Source organism: Protopterus annectens, chromosome 1.part0 (assembly GCF_019279795.1).
Source record: "Protopterus annectens isolate FY-2018-M chromosome 1.part0, PAN1.0, whole genome shotgun sequence".
Classification (NCBI taxonomy): Eukaryota; Metazoa; Chordata; order Ceratodontiformes; family Protopteridae; genus Protopterus; species Protopterus annectens.
The window spans coordinates 831,074,174-831,092,362 of record NC_056725.1 but is presented as its reverse complement, the minus strand read 5'-3'; the positions used below and the strand labels follow the sequence as shown (position 1 = coordinate 831,092,362).

The 18,189-nt window shown below is 39.5% G+C and overlaps 1 protein-coding gene across 7 annotated transcripts in view; it reads left to right on the top strand.

The window, feature by feature from the left end:
* ARID1B (AT-rich interaction domain 1B) overlaps positions 1-18,189 on the top strand; it is a 1,953,609-nt gene that overhangs the window by 1,738,928 nt on the left and 196,492 nt on the right. For all 7 annotated transcript variants that reach the window (XM_044063533.1, XM_044063501.1, XM_044063506.1 and 4 more), the window contains one exon: positions 12,550-12,695. In XM_044063533.1, coding sequence (XP_043919468.1) covers positions 12,550-12,695 — 146 coding nt within the window. The remainder of the gene's footprint in view (positions 1-12,549; positions 12,696-18,189) is intronic.

Below are 18,189 nucleotides of genomic sequence, written 5' to 3'. Positions count from 1 at the left end.
CGAACGCTAGTAAGTACATGTATGCACTGCTTTTCCTGGCTTACAGAAGATGGTATTTGTTAGCTTCTTGTTATAAAGAAAGTCGCTAAGTGCACTTGACTGTTTTTGGGGCTGCAACATTGTCTTCAATAAAAAAAAAACAATTCTGTTCTTTCTTTACTGCTTTCAGTTGTTAGAGGTACAAGTAGTGGAATCACTTGTTGCATGAGTGATATTTCTCAGCTGTAAGAAATCATCCTATAAACATTGGGGAAAATGTCAACTACTTGAGAACCAGATGCTTTTTAAAACCCATCGCTTCTTAAATTTATGCACGGTCAGTGATTCAACAGATAGCACACTTTCCTTTGGTGCTGGAACATTGGGGAGACTATGGGTTCTATTCCCATACCAGCTACTTAGATTCACTTTCCAGTCCAGGTGCGAGTGCTGGATTCCTGAGCCTGCCATCATTCGGATGAAGTGTCTGTCTTAGTTGGTGATAGTACTTGTCAAAAAGTAAGCATACTTACCCAGTGTCCTGTCCAAATTTCCACTAGCTAGTGTTTATTTTATTTATTTTTTGTTGACCAGGTTAGTCCCACTAGGCTAGCAGCCTCTTTTTCAAGAGGGACCCAATGTGGTGTTTTTACTACTAGCAGAAATTTACCCAGGCCATCGGGAATCTTCCTCTTCCTCTCATTTCCAGGTGCAGGTGCTGTGACATCTTTTACATACAACTGAACTACTGAAAACTCAAGCAGATGGGGTCTCAGTTTAACTTCACAACAGAAGGACAGGATACTCAGAAATTGCAACACTGTTCTATGCTTCAGTGCATTGTCAATTAATCTACCTGGTGTGAGAATAGAACTTAGTTTTCTGCACCTAAATTAAGTGCACTACCTGTTGTGCCACTGACCTTGCATGAATACTCCCCTAGCGTCTACACTAAAAAGAAGATGTTGACCTGTGTAGAACTAACTTGATCAACAAAATGTAAAATTAATCTGTTAACTTCAACATAGTTAACACTAAGTCTTTTCAGAAAAATTGTATGAGATCTATTTAACTTGAAATATTTTTCTTGTAACATTTTTGTTTAGATTTTGTTGTTTAAATTTTAAGTTGACATTTGAGGCACTTTTATGGAGGTGCTTCACAAGGCAAAAAGCTCCAGAAAACATGCATATTAAATCAGAGCAATGCAGTGAGAAGTAATATAGGAGAAACAGATAACCATTAACAGAAGCTTTTTTAACTGAAATGTAGCCCTAGGTATGGGAATACTGAAAAGGTTTATGAAAAAATGATGCTGCTAAGGAGTAATTTAGACTTATCATATTTGTAATCCTATACATTCTGCACAGATGTAGCTTCAGAGGCTTTAAACCACTGTTTAAATTAATTTGTAGGTAATCATTCTACAATTGCCCGTACAGCTAGTGTCTGGTACCCGTTTTCTGTCTGAGGCTCAGTCTGTGAGCGCTGCTTTGTTGGTCAGCACAGCTGGAAAAGGGAATAAGATACTATACTATTGTTTTAGTTTTCCCACTGTGCTGCCACTTTCTGTGAAGGTGCTCCAAAAACATTGCTTTATAAAAAGTGAAATGAGGACTGATCTTCGTTTCTCACTGCTGCAGTCATCACCATTGGGTTATCCATGCTGTGGTATTGCGGGTATATGACCGTCAATCATTTGGGCATTGGGATTTCAAAGCAGATCCACATATATGGCTCTATGTTGAATGACCGAAATTACAAAAATTCAAATCTCATATGGCTGGGACCATATGATCAAAGTTTTGTAACTTTGAACATTTAAAAAAAAAAAAAAAAAAAACACATTCCTGCAGGGGGCCAAGCCCTCCTGCACCCCCCCCCCCCCGTTACTAATATATAGCAACTCCTGAATTGCACTGCAGCAAGGAAAGGGAATATTCCTGTTCTGTGTTGAATGGAGATCTCCGTTTAAATGTTCGGAGTTTTAAAACTTCGATCGTATGGTTTCGGCCATATGAAATTCAAAGTTCTGAAACTTTGATCAAGAAAATGGAACCCATATATATGTGTGTGTGTGTGTGTATATATATATATATATATATATATATATATATAATACTATTTATTATATATATATATATATATATATATATATATATATATATATATACTATTTATTATATATATATATATATATATATATATATTTTTTTTTTTTTTATAGGCTCCCTAAGTTTGGCAAGAACCCTTTCTGTTTTCTATTGTCCAAGTCATCATGCTAAGAAAGTTTGTGCTCTGGAGTTAAGAAAAATAGTTACCTAACAGCAGTCTTTAACTGATTCATGCTATCCAAATGCTTTTATTTTCTCTTTACCACTCTGCAGTTACGTTTCTCTTTGTTTTGTGAAATTCCCCTTATTGTACAGTACTTTAACCTTTGCCAGCCCGTCTAAATAAAAATTACTTTTTAACTGTCGTTCTCTGTTTTTACCCTGTTTATAAACTCAATTTTCGTTTTATCCCTCTTACTAGCTCTCGCTTATGAAGAAGTTTCTATCTTGTCTAATAACTCTCAAATAATTTTCACCACCCATTCCTTAAGTTCCAGTGGTTTTTCTAACAGGAAGGTGGGAAAGCACTTTACTCTTGGTACCATGCATTTTTATCTTCATTTTTATCGCTGCGTGATCCAAAGTAGTTATTACATGGGTGTTGAAGCTTTCAATTAAAGGCATATGTTTCTGTGAAATACAGTTTCTATCCAGTCTAGTCTAGTTATTGTACCTTGGGAAAATGTAAATTGTCTAAGTTCCTGCTACTGAATTCATTCCTTTGTACCAAATATTTTCATAAATTTCTTCAAATATCTACCCTCTTTGTTATATATATTCCCTTATAGGTCCCCCAGATAAATCCTCACTACTGCAAATCGAGTTCCAGTCTCTACCAATAAGTAATATGCTTTGCTGAAAGCCGATGATTTCTCTCAAAAATTTTTTATTAAGCTTCATAACCGTTTTTGATGGAATATAAATGCGTGTCAGCTTAATCCTCCTTCCTTGCCAGTAGCCCCTTACTACCACAGATCTGCAGTAATTATTTTCCCCCTCTTCTGTTGCTGTTGAAGTCCCTCTAGCAAATTACTCCCGTTTTCCATTGTCCCTGATATTCTGCTGAATGTCCATGCTGAAATCCTTTGTCAAATTATCATGCTCTCTTCTTTCCAAATACATTTCCTGCAGCATTGTTGATTGCACTTTTCATTTCTTAATGTAATTCTGTACTGTTTTATTTTTGTCTATACCTATAAAGCCATTTACATTCCAAGATAAAAAGAATAGAGTAGCCATTATGCTAAAAATCTGTTTCCACCTAATGTACGTGATAGTTTCTTTTCTTTTTAATGTATTTCCAACTTTTGTCTTACATGCGCACACTAATGTTTGTCAGGTTGGTCTTTTATATAGTTTCTTCCATTTCCATTTTGAACCTTGTCACCTCACATTTTTTTTAAATACTCTTTGCTTTAATGAAAACACTCAAAAAAAAAAAAAAAAAAAAAAAAAAAAAACCTATATTTTCAGAACACCCCCCATCCCCTGTTAATCTAGAACAAAGACACAAAACTATGTATAGCTTCAAAAAAATTAGGTTTAATCCTCCAGATAGGAGCCATTACTCCAAATCAACAGCTGCATCCGCAAGCATTACCTAATCTAAAATTAAGATTACCTGTGCTAAAGGGCTTGTTATAGCATGTGTTTTTGCTTACACTGAATGATGGTCTGATACTTTATTATCTTTATTTCCCTCCTAAATGTGAAAAAACAGCTTGTATGTTTTCAGAAACATTAACTTTAAGCTCTACGAAAAACAGCACTAGCTATGTTTAAGTAAAACTCAGTTGTAAACTGCTGCAAGGAAGGCTGCTATTTCATTTTCACTTCCGTAATTTCAAACTTTATTTTTCACTGAACTGCTTGCGATTGTACCTTTAAATTTTACATTTCCAATAGCAAAAAATGCTCAGAACTCTTAAGATTAATTGCTTGCACCTGCAGAAAGTTTGTGTCCATGCTTGTCACCCTGTAATGTAGTGGCATGAGTGCCAAAGGGACAGGCAGAAGGGAGCTGCTTTGGCTGGCCAGTTCCTGACCAGGGAGGAGGATGCTGCGATACCATTATCTCCTTTCACAATTGAAATCTAAGGTGGATGCTTTGGCGGAAGGTATTGAGTGTAAAGAATTGCTGGATTTGGTTCATGTGTCTGAACAAGTGGGTAAGCATTCTTTGCAGTGTGGTTTTGATGCTGTTCAGGCCTCCTCGAGGGTGGCTGCTACTAGTTCTGTTCTTCGCAGACATGCATGGTTGAAGGATCAGAATTTAGCTGAGCATGTTAAGACCAGGATTTTGGATGCTCCTTTACAGTCTGATGTGTTGTTTGGACCGCCTGTGGAAGCAGTTTTAAAGAAAATGGAGGACAAAGCTAAGTCTATGCAGACTGTTAAAGATTTTGCAGGTGCAGCCTCCAAGTTTAGTAGAAATTGGCCTGCTAAGGGGTGGACATATCCTGCTTATGGTTCCCAGTCTAGGGGTAGGTCTAGACGTGGTAGGGGCAGGGCTCAAGGTTCTTTCAGGCCTAGATCAGACAGTTCACCTGCTCAGACTTCTGGTGAGGGCAGGGGTCAGTCCTTTCGTAAGCAGAACCAATGACCTGCCTTTCAGCTGCCAGTGGACTCGCCTGGCAGCTCCTTTGGGAGGAAGATTGTCTCTTTCAAAGAAAATTGGGATTGAATCACTCAGGAGAGGTGGGTGCTGGATATCATTCATCGCGGGTACAGATTTTCTGTCCACACAAGGGGCGCTTTCAAAGGCATGCCAGATGTTCCTCCTCCACAAAGAAAAGAGGCTCACAAGCAAGTTTCTCAGTTACTCCAGATAGGGGCTATTCAGCCAGTCCCTGTGTCAGAAAGGGGCTTCGATTTTATTCTCGCCTGTTCCTAGTACCAAAGAAGGGGAACACGTGGAGACCAATTTTGGATTTATCTATCCTCAACACTTATCTGGACATTCCCAAGTTCAAGATGTTGACGTTACAGCAACTGTTACCTCTGCTGGGCAAGGATCACTGGATGGTAACTTTGGATCTCAAGGAAGCTTACCTTCATGTGCCCATAAGGCTAAGTTGCAGAAAGTATCTGCGGTTTCGAACGGAGGATTTTCTTTATCAGTTCTCTGCATTGCCCTTTGGCTTATCTACTGCCCAGAGTATTCACAAAGGTTCTGGCTCCAGTGATAGCTTACTTCAGGCTTCAAGGCATTCAAATTTATCCTTACTTGGACGACTGCCTGATTCTGGCTCAAGAAAAGGAACAACTTCTACAGCATCTGGAATATGTCATAGCAGTGCTAAGATGCCTAGGGTATTCTGTGAACGAAATAAAGTCCAGTCTAGTACCCTCTCAAGACATGTGCTTTCTGGGTGTGAGACTGAATACAGCAGCCCAGATGGCCTTTAACCCCGGACAAACAAAAAGAGTCTGTCACTTTACTTCCATCAACTATCTCATCAGTCCGTGCTGACTGCAAGGACAGTCCTTCAAGCATTAGGGTTCATGGCATCTTGTATTCTGGTGCTTCCCAATGCCAAACTGCATATGAGGAAGCTGCAATGGTATCTCAAAAATGTATGGACACAGCACTGCCAAGATTTGGACACTGTCATTCAAATAATACCTTGCCTTCAAAAGGAATTCTTGTGGTGGGCTCAGGAATGTCACCTAAACAAGGGACTCTCTGTGACCCGGTCAGAGGCGAGTCAGATTTTAACGACAGATGCCTCGGACACTGCTTGGGGAGCTCATCTAAATGGAAAGTGGATACAAGACAAGTGGCCTGCCAGACTACAGCATGTAGATATCAACATGAAGGAGATGTTGGCAGTCCAGTTTGCATTGATGGCTCAAGGAGTTATTTCTTCGAGGGGAGGTGGTGATTCTGACACACATCACACCTGTCCTGTGGTACATCAACAACCAACGGGCAACACATTGTTATCCTCTATCCAGGCAAGCAATGATTTTATGGGAGATCTGCTAAGCCTGCAACTGACTCTTCAGGCAAGGTTTCTGCCAGGAGCACAGAACTCCTAGCAGATGTATTAAGCAGACAAATCATGGATCCCCACGAGTGGAAACTGGATCTTCATGTATTTCAGAAATTGACAGTGTCATGGGGAACTCCAGACATAGATCTGTTCGCTTCTCCACTAAACCACCAGCTGCCAAAGTATTGCACAAAGGGGTTTCATCACACAGCTTGTAAAGTGGATGCCTGTCTTTCAGTTGGAAAACCTTCATGTCTATGCCTTTCCACCTCTACCTCTTCTTCTAAAGGTATTACTAAAGGTCAGACAGGACAGGCCAAGGATGATTTTGATAGCTCCAGATTGGCCTCGCAACACTGGTACCCACTTCTAAGGAGTCTTGTAAAGAAGCCTCCATGGCCTTTACCTCTGATTCCTCATCTGTTATCTCAGAAGGACGGTCATCTGCTCAATGTCAAGCTTCCATCTCTTCATCTCACAGCTTGGCATATTCTGTGTTGAAGCAGTAGGTCTCAGCTTCCTCAACAAGTTTTAAATGTGATTATGGAAGCTAGACGGCCTAGTACTAGGAGAGTGTACGAGAAAATGGAAGAGATTTTTATTTTGGAGTACAGCAAAGAATTTGGAGATTTCAGAGCCTAATTTGAGTGTGGCTCTTCAATATCTTACTGAATTATTGGACAAAGGTTTGTCTTTCTCTTCCATAAAGATTCATGCTGCAGCAATTTCAGCTCACTATGATTGTGACCCACCTTTGTTTTCGCATCCTTTGTTCAAGCAGTTTCTTAGAGGTGCAAAGAATATAAGACCCCCAATGAGAGCTCCTACTCCTGCTTGGGATCTCAATTTTGTGTTGGAAAAACTTACTCTACAACCTTTTGAGCCTGCAGCTACTGCTGAATTGAAATATTTGTCATGGAAGACTGCTTTTCTGTTGGCTATTACTTCTGCAAGAAGGGTGTCTGAGTTGCAGGCCCTTATGGCAGTAGAGCCCTTTGATTTTCCATAAGGACAGGGTATCATTACGCACTAATCCTTCCTTTATGCCTAAGGTAGTTTCTAGTGTGGCTTTAAACCAAACTATTCATTTGCCTACTTTTGCAGATCCTCAAAATAAAGGGGAAAAGATTTTGCACACTTTAGATGTACACAGGCAATTGCGTTATTATTTGAGCAGGACTAAAGATTTTAGGCAGTCTCAGCAGTTACTTGTTTCTTTTGCTTTAAGTTCACAGGGCAAGCCTGTGTCAAAACAAACTATTTCTAGGTGGATTGGCTTTTGCATTGCATTTTGTTATTCCCATCATGGCAAAGAGGTTCCAGCTGGGATTAGGCCTCATTCCACTAGGGCTACTGCCACTTCAACAGCATTTCTAAGGGGGGTGGCAACTAAGGATATTCTGGAGGCAGCTACTTGGAGTTCAGTGCATACTTTCTCTAGGCATTATCACCTACCTATATACTCTAAGACTAGAGCTGGTTTTGCCACGGCTGTTTTACAAGGCATGTTGTCAGCTCCTGCTACTTTATAATTTGCCAGCCTCCCTTACCTCTGCTTTGGGATTCTACCCAATTGTCAGGACTGCAGCAAGGGAAGACGAAGAACATAGTACAGTTTTGTACCTACCATAAATGTAGATGTTCGAGGATTCCCTTGCTGCAGTCCAATTCTATCTCCCTCCTTCCCCTCTGTGTTTCAGGGTGGTTGTGTAGGTGAGTTTACATGCTTATATTTTTTTGTATATATTACTGTATATATTGTACATGTTTTTTGGTGCAGGTTGTTTTTGGGACTTGTCTTTTTGGGTCTTCTGACATCTGGGGCAAGAAAAGACTGAGGAAATGACGTCGGTCATGCGCATTAGTACCCTGACGTACTGACGTCAGTCTAAGGCGCCATGACCGACGTCAGCCTTATACTCTGGTATTCGGGCCGACTGGGACGCGGACTATACCCAATTGTCAGGACTGCAGCAAGGGAATCCTCGAACATCTACATTTATGGTAGGTACAAAACTGTACTTTTTGTAACTTTGAACATTTAAAAAAAAAAAAAAAAAAAAAAAAACACATTCCTGCAGGGGGCCAAGCCCTCCTGCACCCCCCCCCCCCCGTTACTAATATATAGCAACTCCTGAATTGCACTGCAGCAAGGAAAGGGAATATTCCTGTTCTGTGTTGAATGGAGATCTCCGTTTAAATGTTCGGAGTTTTAAAACTTCGATCGTATGGTTTCGGCCATATGAAATTCAAAGTTCTGAAACTTTGATCAAGAAAATGGAACCCATATATATGTGTGTGTATATATTTATATATATTTATATATATTTATATATATTTATATATATATATATATATATATATATATATATATATATATATATACTATTTATTATATATATATATATATATATTTTTTTTTTTTAATAGGCTCCCTAAGTTTGGCAAGAACCCTTTCTGTTTTCTATTGTCCAAGTCATCATGCTAAGAAAGTTTGTGCTCTGGAGTTAAGAAAATAGTTACCTAACAGCAGTCTTTAACTGATTCATGCTATCCAAATGCTTTTATTTTCTCTTTACCACTCTGCAGTTACGTTTCTCTTTGTTTTGTGAAATTCCCTTATTGTACAGTACTTTAACCTTTGCCAGCCCGTCTAAATAAAAATTACTTTTTAACTGTCGTTCTCTGTTTTACCCTGTTTATAAACTCAATTTTCGCTTTATCCCTCTTACTAGCTCTCGCTATGAAGAAGTTTCTATCTTGTCTAATAACTCTCAAATAATTTTCACCACCCATTCCTTAAGTTCCAGTGGTTTTTCTAACAGGAAGGTGGGAAAGCACTTTGCTCTTGGTACCATGCATTTTATCTTCATTTTTATCGCTGCGTGATCCAAAGTAGTTATTACATGGGTGTTGAAGCTTTCAATTAAAGGCATATGTTTCTGTGAAATACAGTTTCTATCCAGTCTAGTCTAGTTATTGTACCTTGGGAAAATGTAAATTGTCTAAGTTCCTGCTACTGAATTCATTCCTTTGTACCAAATATTTTCATAAATTTCTTCAAATATCTACCCTCTTTGTTATATATATTCCCTTATAGGTCCCCCAGATAAATCCTCACTACTGCAAATCGAGTTCCAGTCTCTACCAATAAGTAATATGCTTTGCTGAAAGCCGATGATTTCTCTCAAAAATTTTTTATTAAGCTTCATAACCGTTTTTGATGGAATATAAATGCGTGTCAGCTTAATCCTCCTTCCTTGCCAGTAGCCCCTTACTACCACAGATCTGCAATAATTATTTTCCCCCTCTTCTGTTGCTGTTGAAGTCCCTCTAGCAAATTACTCCCGTTTTCCATTGTCCCTGATATTCTGCTGAATGTCCATGCTGAAATCCTTTGTCAAATTATCATGCTCTCTTCTTTCCAAATACATTTCCTGCAGCATTGTTGATTGCACTTTTCATTTCTTAATGTAATTCTGTACTGTTTTATTTTTGTCTATACCTATAAAGCCATTTACATTCCAAGATAAAAAGAATAGAGTAGCCATTATGCTAAAAATCTGTTTCCACCTAATGTACGTGATAGTTTCTTTTCTTTTTAATGTATTTCCAACTTTTGTCTTACATGCGCACACTAATGTTTGTCAGGTTGGTCTTTTATATAGTTTCTTCCATTTCCATTTTGAACCTTGTCACCTCACATTTTTTTTAAATACTCTTTGCTTTAATGAAAACACTCAAAAAAAAAAAAAAAACCTATATTTTCAGAACACCCTCCATCCCCTGTTAATCTAGAACAAAGACACAAAACTATGTATAGCTTCAAAAAAATTAGGTTTAATCCTCCAGATAGGAGCCATTACTCCAAATCAACAGCTGCATCCGCAAGCATTACCTAATCTAAAATTAAGATTACCTGTGCTAAAGGGCTTGTTATAGCATGTGTTTTTGCTTACACTGAATGATGGTCTGATACTTTATTATCTTTATTTCCCTCCCAAATGTGAAAAAACAGCTTGTATGTTTTCAGAAACATTAACTTTAAGCTCTACGAAAAACAGCACTAGCTATGTTTAAGTAAAACTCAGTTGTAAACTGCTGCAAGGAAGGCTGCTATTTCATTTTCACTTCCCGTAATTTCAAACTTTATTTTTCACTGAACTGCTTGCGATTGTACCTTTAAATTTTACATTTCCAATAGCAAAAAATGCTCAGAACTCTTAAGATTAATTGCTTGCACCTGCAGAAAGTTTGTGTCCATGCTTGTCACCCTGTAATGTAGTGGCATGAGTGCCAAAGGGACAGGCAGAAGGGAGCTGCTTTGGCTGGCCAGTTCCTGACCAGGGAGGAGGATGCTGCGATACCATTAGAAATATCTGGAGAACTGAATTGATGCAACTCCCAAGTAGGTTGGAGGAAGACGGGATCATGCAGAAATGTGAGTTGGCCTGTATTTGGGAACATTCTGCACCTGCTGAGGAAATGGCAAGTGTAGATCATAGCATTTTATAATGGAGTGTAAAACCGCCATGACCTCCCCCCCCCCCATGCACACACACGCACACAAGTGCTATCACTTTGTAAGTAATTACTGGACTGACACAATGTTTAGAATTGCATCACTAAGTTAAGATTAATTGTAAGTAGTTAACTTCCCTGCACAGCCCACACTCCAGTGTCTTGTTTACTTGCTTGACATTCATGCTGAGGATTGTTGCTGTTGAAATGAATATTTGGGTTTTTGTCCTTCGATCGACAGCACTATCATAGAGTTCTCTGAGTGAGTGAAAAGGAGCTAAATAAGTTTATTCTTTTTTTCTCCACTGCCGTGTGACCTAATTTTGGGGGTTTGTGGTGCCCTCCTTAATGGGGCTTGCCCCTGCACAAAATAAAGTACCCCTGAGGTTCTGCAAAACTTATTTCACTCCTTTTCTGTTGATCAGTCAGCACTCAGTAGAAGTGCTTTGATTGATCAGCATGTATCTGAATGTTTGTAGTTTCTGAAAAGAAGCATGCTTTTATAATATGCCACATCTGATCAGAAAAAAAAAATCGAACTGAAATAAGGCAGTGCAGCAAACCTTTTTATATATATATATATATATATATATATATATATATATATATATATATATAGATAGATAAAATTGTGTCCTTGTACATTTTGCAGTGGAAGTTAAGAGCCTAGATGGATGTTGACGGTCCATGTTTCTGTGGTCAGTATTACCAGATGGCAGATAAGTGTACAAGTTGTGCAGTGGAATTAACCAAACAATGTCATATTGAATTTAAAAATGGTATGTGTGATATCTTTGTGTCAGAGCAAAGTAGGCTTGCAGGTATTGCTTAAGTTAGGTTTTACAAGCACTTGACATCAGTAAAGACGAGCCGATTTATGCAGACATGCTACTGGTTTGAGATTAATGTTTTTTTCTCTCTTCCTTCTGGTAATTCAGTAGTTTGTGCAGTTTTAGAAGAACTCTAGTTTAAGCCCTCCAGCATGAATGGTCAAGTGGAAGCTAGAAGTGTGGGAAAAAAGCATGCTGAAGTAGCCCACATTGTGCTGGTACATGTTGCTGGATGTGTTCATGCAATTTCATTATGCAGCCTTCTGCTTTTCAAGTCTGCATTGCATCACACTGAACTTTATTTTGGAGATTATACACTTTGTGTATGCTTGAAATTACTAAAATATATACATAGTTTTAGCGACAGTATTTTTGGCCCATGAATGAGAAGTCTTCATCCTGATTAATTGTAAAGGTGAATGGTATGTTATTTTCTTATGTATAATAATAAGTAGTACAAGAAAATGTTTGTGGTGCTAATTTTTTATGATGAATATGAAGTAGCAGTGAAATGTAGCAACTAAATCCATGTGTGTATTGGGCATGCTTTCCTGTGCTATTTTTGTCAGACTGTGCGCATCAGAAAATATTTGTCAGCTGTGAATTTATCATGTCTTCTCAGAGCCGTTTACAGTGCCAGATTTATGATGTGTAGAGCAGTTAACTTGAGACCTAAGGAAGCATTTAAATCACTTGACTCCAGTGAAGGGCAATTGATGTATATTGGTAAATCCATAAGAAGACACTCAGTTGTTTAGGGCATTTCCTGAATTTGCATCTTGAGCAGTGTAGACAGTTTTCAGTGTAGATGCTGAGCTTTTGCAGTGTACTGAGCATTATAATTTTCTTGGGTGACAAAAGCCAGGGTGCCATTTGGCTAGGTTTATATAGGCCCTAGTGCCAATAGCTTAGTTACCTACCTATTAAGTTATTCTGTATCTGAAACACCTAAATGTTATAAGAAACAGAATAAGCAACTAAAATGAAAGGTGGCAACCCTACTACCTATGAACAGTGAAGCTGGAGAATATTAAGGAAGTGGCACTTATAGGCCCGGCTGAATAATGTCATAATCTGAATTTCTGTTATTTTTTTTTTTACCTCCCACAGGCAGAACAACTTCCCCAGCGTAAACCAAAGTGGGATGATGGGTGCCAGTTCTCCTTATGGTCAGTCCATGAGTAACAGCTCGGCCATGATGAATCAGCAGCTGTCATCGTACAACATGGCTTCCAATATGGTGAACAGTTCTCCAGGTACTACCATATGGATGAACTAGTTTAGCTGTATATTTTTGGTCTTATTGCAGTTAAACAGCTGTTTAACCTTTGTCACTCATTTATAGATTAAAAAGTGATAAACTTTGAAAATGAATCTGGGCTAGTACTTTAAATAATCTGTCAGAAATTTTAAAAGTAATTTCTGGTCAATTCCAGAATCGTGTGGTTCATCTTGCTTCTTGTTTGCAGGTATCTGGTCTTCTGACTATGAAACCCAGTTTGAAAAGTCCTGAAATTATTTTTTGCAGTATAACTGTAAACCTATAATCCTTTTTGTATGTTACTAGGTTGTGTGTTTATACATTATTGCATTTAAGCCCTGCAGTAATCTGTTTCCTGCTGTTTTCTGAACATCTATTCAGAATGTTGTCACTTCTTTTGTCTGCATTTATGGTCATGACATGTAATTCTTTGAAAATTATTAGGAATGAACTCAAACTGTTAGCATCCATTTACTGGGGTATGGTAAGGTATCTGACAACCATTGCCTATCAGCATAACAGCCCTTTATAACAAGTGAGGGTAGGTTATCATGGAATGCAAGTTGTTTCTTATGTAGGTTGAGTATGGTAGACTGCAGAAAGAAGAAAGTATAAGTTATGATGTGCTTTGAAATTACTGCAGAATACCCATATGCATGGGTAACCATAACACAGAAGGTTATGATTGGTTTGCCTGTCATAAAGCGTTAGTTAATGTGTTTAGGAAATTCATTTGGAGTGCAAAGCTGAAGGGGTGAATTTCTTAAATCCTTTTTGAGAACACTTTAACAAATGGTTATGATTGAAGACCTACCTAATCAGAATTTGCTGTACATGGAACTTTAGCTTTGCTGTAATGAGCTACAACTTGCAGAGAGAGAGAAGGTGTAAGAATGTGAAGTGTAACACACTTAGAGCTGCCACACAGAAAGTATGCAGGCAGACGTGAAGCATCCCTCTGCTTAATGAAGAGCTTTGAAAAATGTTGGATACTTCACATTGACGCTTTTTGTTACAACTGTGAAGTGTCCTACAACTGTTAAAGCTGTCAGGGTGCTGATGCTATTCTGTTGTGACCACTTGTGTGGTTTATTGAGAGATCCAATCATAACAGCTTTCAAAGGTACATACTTTGAAGATTACTGACAATAATCGGCGCACTCTGCAAACATCAGTGAATGTTGTGTTGAGTGGAAGGGCATCTAAAATCCCTTTCTGTACCCGTCTGCACCTGCCGTTCAGAATGGGCATGCCACAAACTTATGTTTGGTGAGTTCCACTGGACGTAGCAGATGGTAAATGCCTCAGCTGTTTCGAGCAGATGAAGTTTCAGGAAAATACATTTCCTGGGCAGAGTCTTACCCTTAACTTCAAGTAACATGAGAGATTTCAAATAGTTTCCAAAGTACCCAGTATGAGTTTCTTCAGATGGTCAGAGCAATGTGTCACTAACCAGTACTAGTTTTAGAGGTTTCTGCCTTTAGGCGGAGAAATTCTGTCACTTTTTATAATTTCACTTTGTCTGTTACTTTAGGAAAGTTTGGCTCCTTATTCAAATGTCAAGACTCCATATGAAGTGCTGACAGACTGCAAAAAAAAAAGATTGAAAATCTAGTAAAAGAGCAAATCTCTCAATATTAAGCACCCCCCATGCATTCCCTCTCCCCAACGTGTATAATCCAACTCCAAGATTGACGTTCCCCTGAGCAGAGGGAATATACTCAGAAATGGCAGTCTTAGACTAGTGGGTCCCAACATTTCAAATGATTACCAAAACTTTTTTTGCATTGGCATAATATCTGAATGGTACCCGACTGCAGACATCAAGCCTTTATCAGATGTTCTTTGTGTTTCACTGTTGCAGTCATCACGTCGGCAGTTTTGGACCTATGCAGTCTGTCTGTCTTTATCCTTAAGCTTTTTTGGAAGATTGGTAGTCTGATGGCTAGACAAAGCCATTTTGGAGTACACAGAATGAGTGCAAAAGTAATTAGCTGCAAAAATAGCCAGACGATGAATAGTTCGGGCATTGAACAAGGCACAAAACCGATGAGGGACGTCATGGTCTGGGCCTAAACAGGGAATGCAGTAAGAATGAAAATCTCTGAGGTATTTGCTTTCCCACAGGTAAGGCAGTTGTCAACTTTTACTGACACGAAAAATGATCCCCAATTGGGGTACTTAGCTTTTTTGAAGATTTCGGGTCTGAAACTCGAAAACGAAAATTTCGGGAGTCTGCCGACCGACACTTGCGAACTGCTTCTGCTTTGGGCACCGCTCGGCAAGAAAGACTGATGTAATGGCATCGGCTGCATGTTTTATACCCCTAACAGCCTGACATCAGGGACGAAGCAACACCATCTGATGCAGAAATCGGAAGACACTGGTATTCATGCCGGCTGAGGGCTTCCTGCAGGCAGATAACCCAAATGTGATAACTGCAACAGTGAATACAGTTGAACATCTACATTTATGGTAAGTGCACACAACTGTCTGTCTTGTCTGGTAAGTCAAAAAATTGGCTTATGTTTTCCCTGTGCTGCGTAATCCCTGTATTTGTTTTTTTTGAGGGGGCCTTGTATTGAATAGCCAGTATTAGAACATAATGATGTAGAATATGCTTTCTTTCATTTGAGATTGTATTTTTGTTGTAGATTCCAACAAATGTATGATAAAAATTAAGACTTTGCTTTGTGTCTTCTGAAAACATTTGAAAAAAAAAGAACATTGCCTCATCTTATTAGGATGCTAGTTGTAATTAAAATTTTAAAGGTATAATAAAAAAATCGAACAGACCACAGCTGAAGAGTATATAGTTGAAACACTTACTTTGTGTATTAAACAACGTTGGTTTCAACTGTATACTCTTCAGCTGTGGTCTGTTCGATTTTATTATATTTTGTGAGGCTCTGAGGTGAAGACCGAGTGTCTACCCAGTTAAAGAACAGTTTATTCTCTAAAAAGTTTAAAAGTACTGTAATCTGGTTTGCTTATTAATCCTGTGTGTTTATACAGATATCACAAAAGATGGGGTGCAAACCGTAGCTGCAGAATTTTTAAAAATCGCACTTTGTGTGTATGTATGTATGTATATATATATATATATATATATATATATATATGTGTGTGTGTGTGTGTATGTGTATGTATATATATCTATATATATCTATATATATATATATATATATATATATATATATATATATATATATATATATGACACACGCACACACAGCTGTAGTGTAACATATGGGTGTGCAATCGTACCAGTGGTCTCACCTGTTTCCTCTACAGTGCCCTGTGTTAAAAACTAAAGCTGTCAGTTATTTATGCTCCTCATAAAGTAAGGGATAGGTGCATATAGGTCGAGATCAGCGAACAAGATTGAAAAGTCATAAAATGCAATATTAAGATGGGAAAGACATGAGGTGTAGTTGAATCAGTAATGTGTGGCACTCCTTGGGGCTTGCATTTTCACCTGGTTTGTTTTCAGTAATTACCATTTTGATAAGTAAGTTAAGGTGAGAAAGACTACCATCAACTGCTCATCATAATGCATATGCTGATGTCCTTCAAGGATGCATCTGCAGTCATAACATATGGGTTGTCCTGCCTCAGGCAGCCCTTCGGTCGGCCAGATTCCAAAGTCTGGGTCTGGCCTCGGCTGATGTCGCACTTCACCCGACGTCATAGCTCCTGGGGTATAAAGGCATCAGCCGATGCCATTTTCCTCCGTCTTTCTTGCCGCGCGGTGCCCGAAGCAGAAGCTGTTCGCAAGTGCCGGTCGGTCAGATCCAGAGATTTCAGCTACCGAAGACTTCTAAAAAAAGCTAAGTACCCCGTTGGGGACTCTCTCTTGCCTCAGGCGATGTCAGACAAAGTAAATAATTGTTTAACTTGTGGGAAACAAATACCTCATAAGGATTTCCACTCTTACTGCCTTCCTTGCTTAGGCCCAGACCACGACGTATCAGCTTGTTTAGCTTGTGGTTCCTTCAACCGACGGACGCTTAGACGTCGGTTGGAGTTTGCTGAAGAGTTTTTTGGCTCCGCTTTTGCATATAAAATGCCGTCGGAAACTCCGACTACACATTTAGCTAAAAAACGCAAGGAAAAGGACCGGCACTCGCGGACCGCGGTTTCGGCTGAAACCACGGTTAGGCCTACCGCGAGTGTCTCTGTTTCGGCTGAAACCGAGACCTCGGTTCTCCCTTCGGCCGAAAGCATGCCTCCGACAACCGAGGCCACACAGGCCCCGACTGAGTCGGCTACAGAAATCCCTTCTGAAGAAGCAGGCACACAAGATTTGTCCGACACCATTCCGTTGGACATCTCTACTCCTGCACGTGGGGCAGCTAGACCCCCTGCTTCTATGTCTATCAAGGCCTTTTCCAGGGCTAAAGCAGCTAAACTTTCCAAGGCCTTGACTACAAAGGCTCCCTCTCACAGACCTACCTCAAGTTCTCAGATTCTCAGCCTTGCTGAGGACCTTATTTCTCTGATCAGGGGATCCCAACCTCACCCAGACAGGGCCTCACAACCCCCTCCTGAAAAGAGGCCTAGGACTGAACCCCCTGAACCTCTCTCCGCTGACTATTCCTCGGATGGCTCAGAATGATCTGACCATCATGAAGGACCTTATTCACCTTATGAGGATTCTGATGCAGAAGACTCCATTCCTTCTGCCTCCCCTCCAGAAGAATTTTCATTTGGGGAAACTCTACACTCAATGAGGGAACACTTCCAATGGCAGGGTCAGGATTTTTCTGATTCTAGGAAAAGGCTTAGGACTTTTTTTACACTTACCACAGCATAGGCCTTTAGCCATACCACCTGTACTATCAGTTGTTGATGCATACAATGATGCCAGTACTGCCCCTGATTCTCTTCCCCCGGCCCCTGCCAAACCAGACAGATACTACAGGGTCCCGGATTCTCGCTTCCACTTGTATAAGGCCCATGCTGCAGACCCAGAAACCATATCTCAGGGCCCTAAAGGTGTTGCAGCTGCCTCTGCCAAAAACCCCCTACCCTCTGAAAGAGAATCTAGAGCATTAGAGAGATGGGGTAAAAAGGTTTATACTTCTGCTACTCTTTCTGCCAGGGCTTTAAACTGTCAATTTCACATGATACAGTACCAGGAATTTCTGTTAGATCAGCTGAATAAAAAACTGTCCTCTCCTGAACCTTTAGACCATAAGTCCCTTCAGGATTTGGTGCACAACTCTCAGCAGGTCAGTAATCATTTCTTAAAATGTGGCTATGATGCACTGGAGGCTTCATTTAGATCAGCTTTGACTGGAGCAGTGATTCGAAGACATGCCTGGCTAAAAGAACAGTCCTTGCCAGACCATGTTAAGTCTAAACTCCTGGATGCACCTATGGAGAAACAAAGTTTATTTGGCTCCCCTGCACAGGAGGTTCTAAAGAAAGTGGAAGAAAAAGCAAAATCTGTCCAAACAGTCAAGGATTTTTTGCAGGTCCAACCT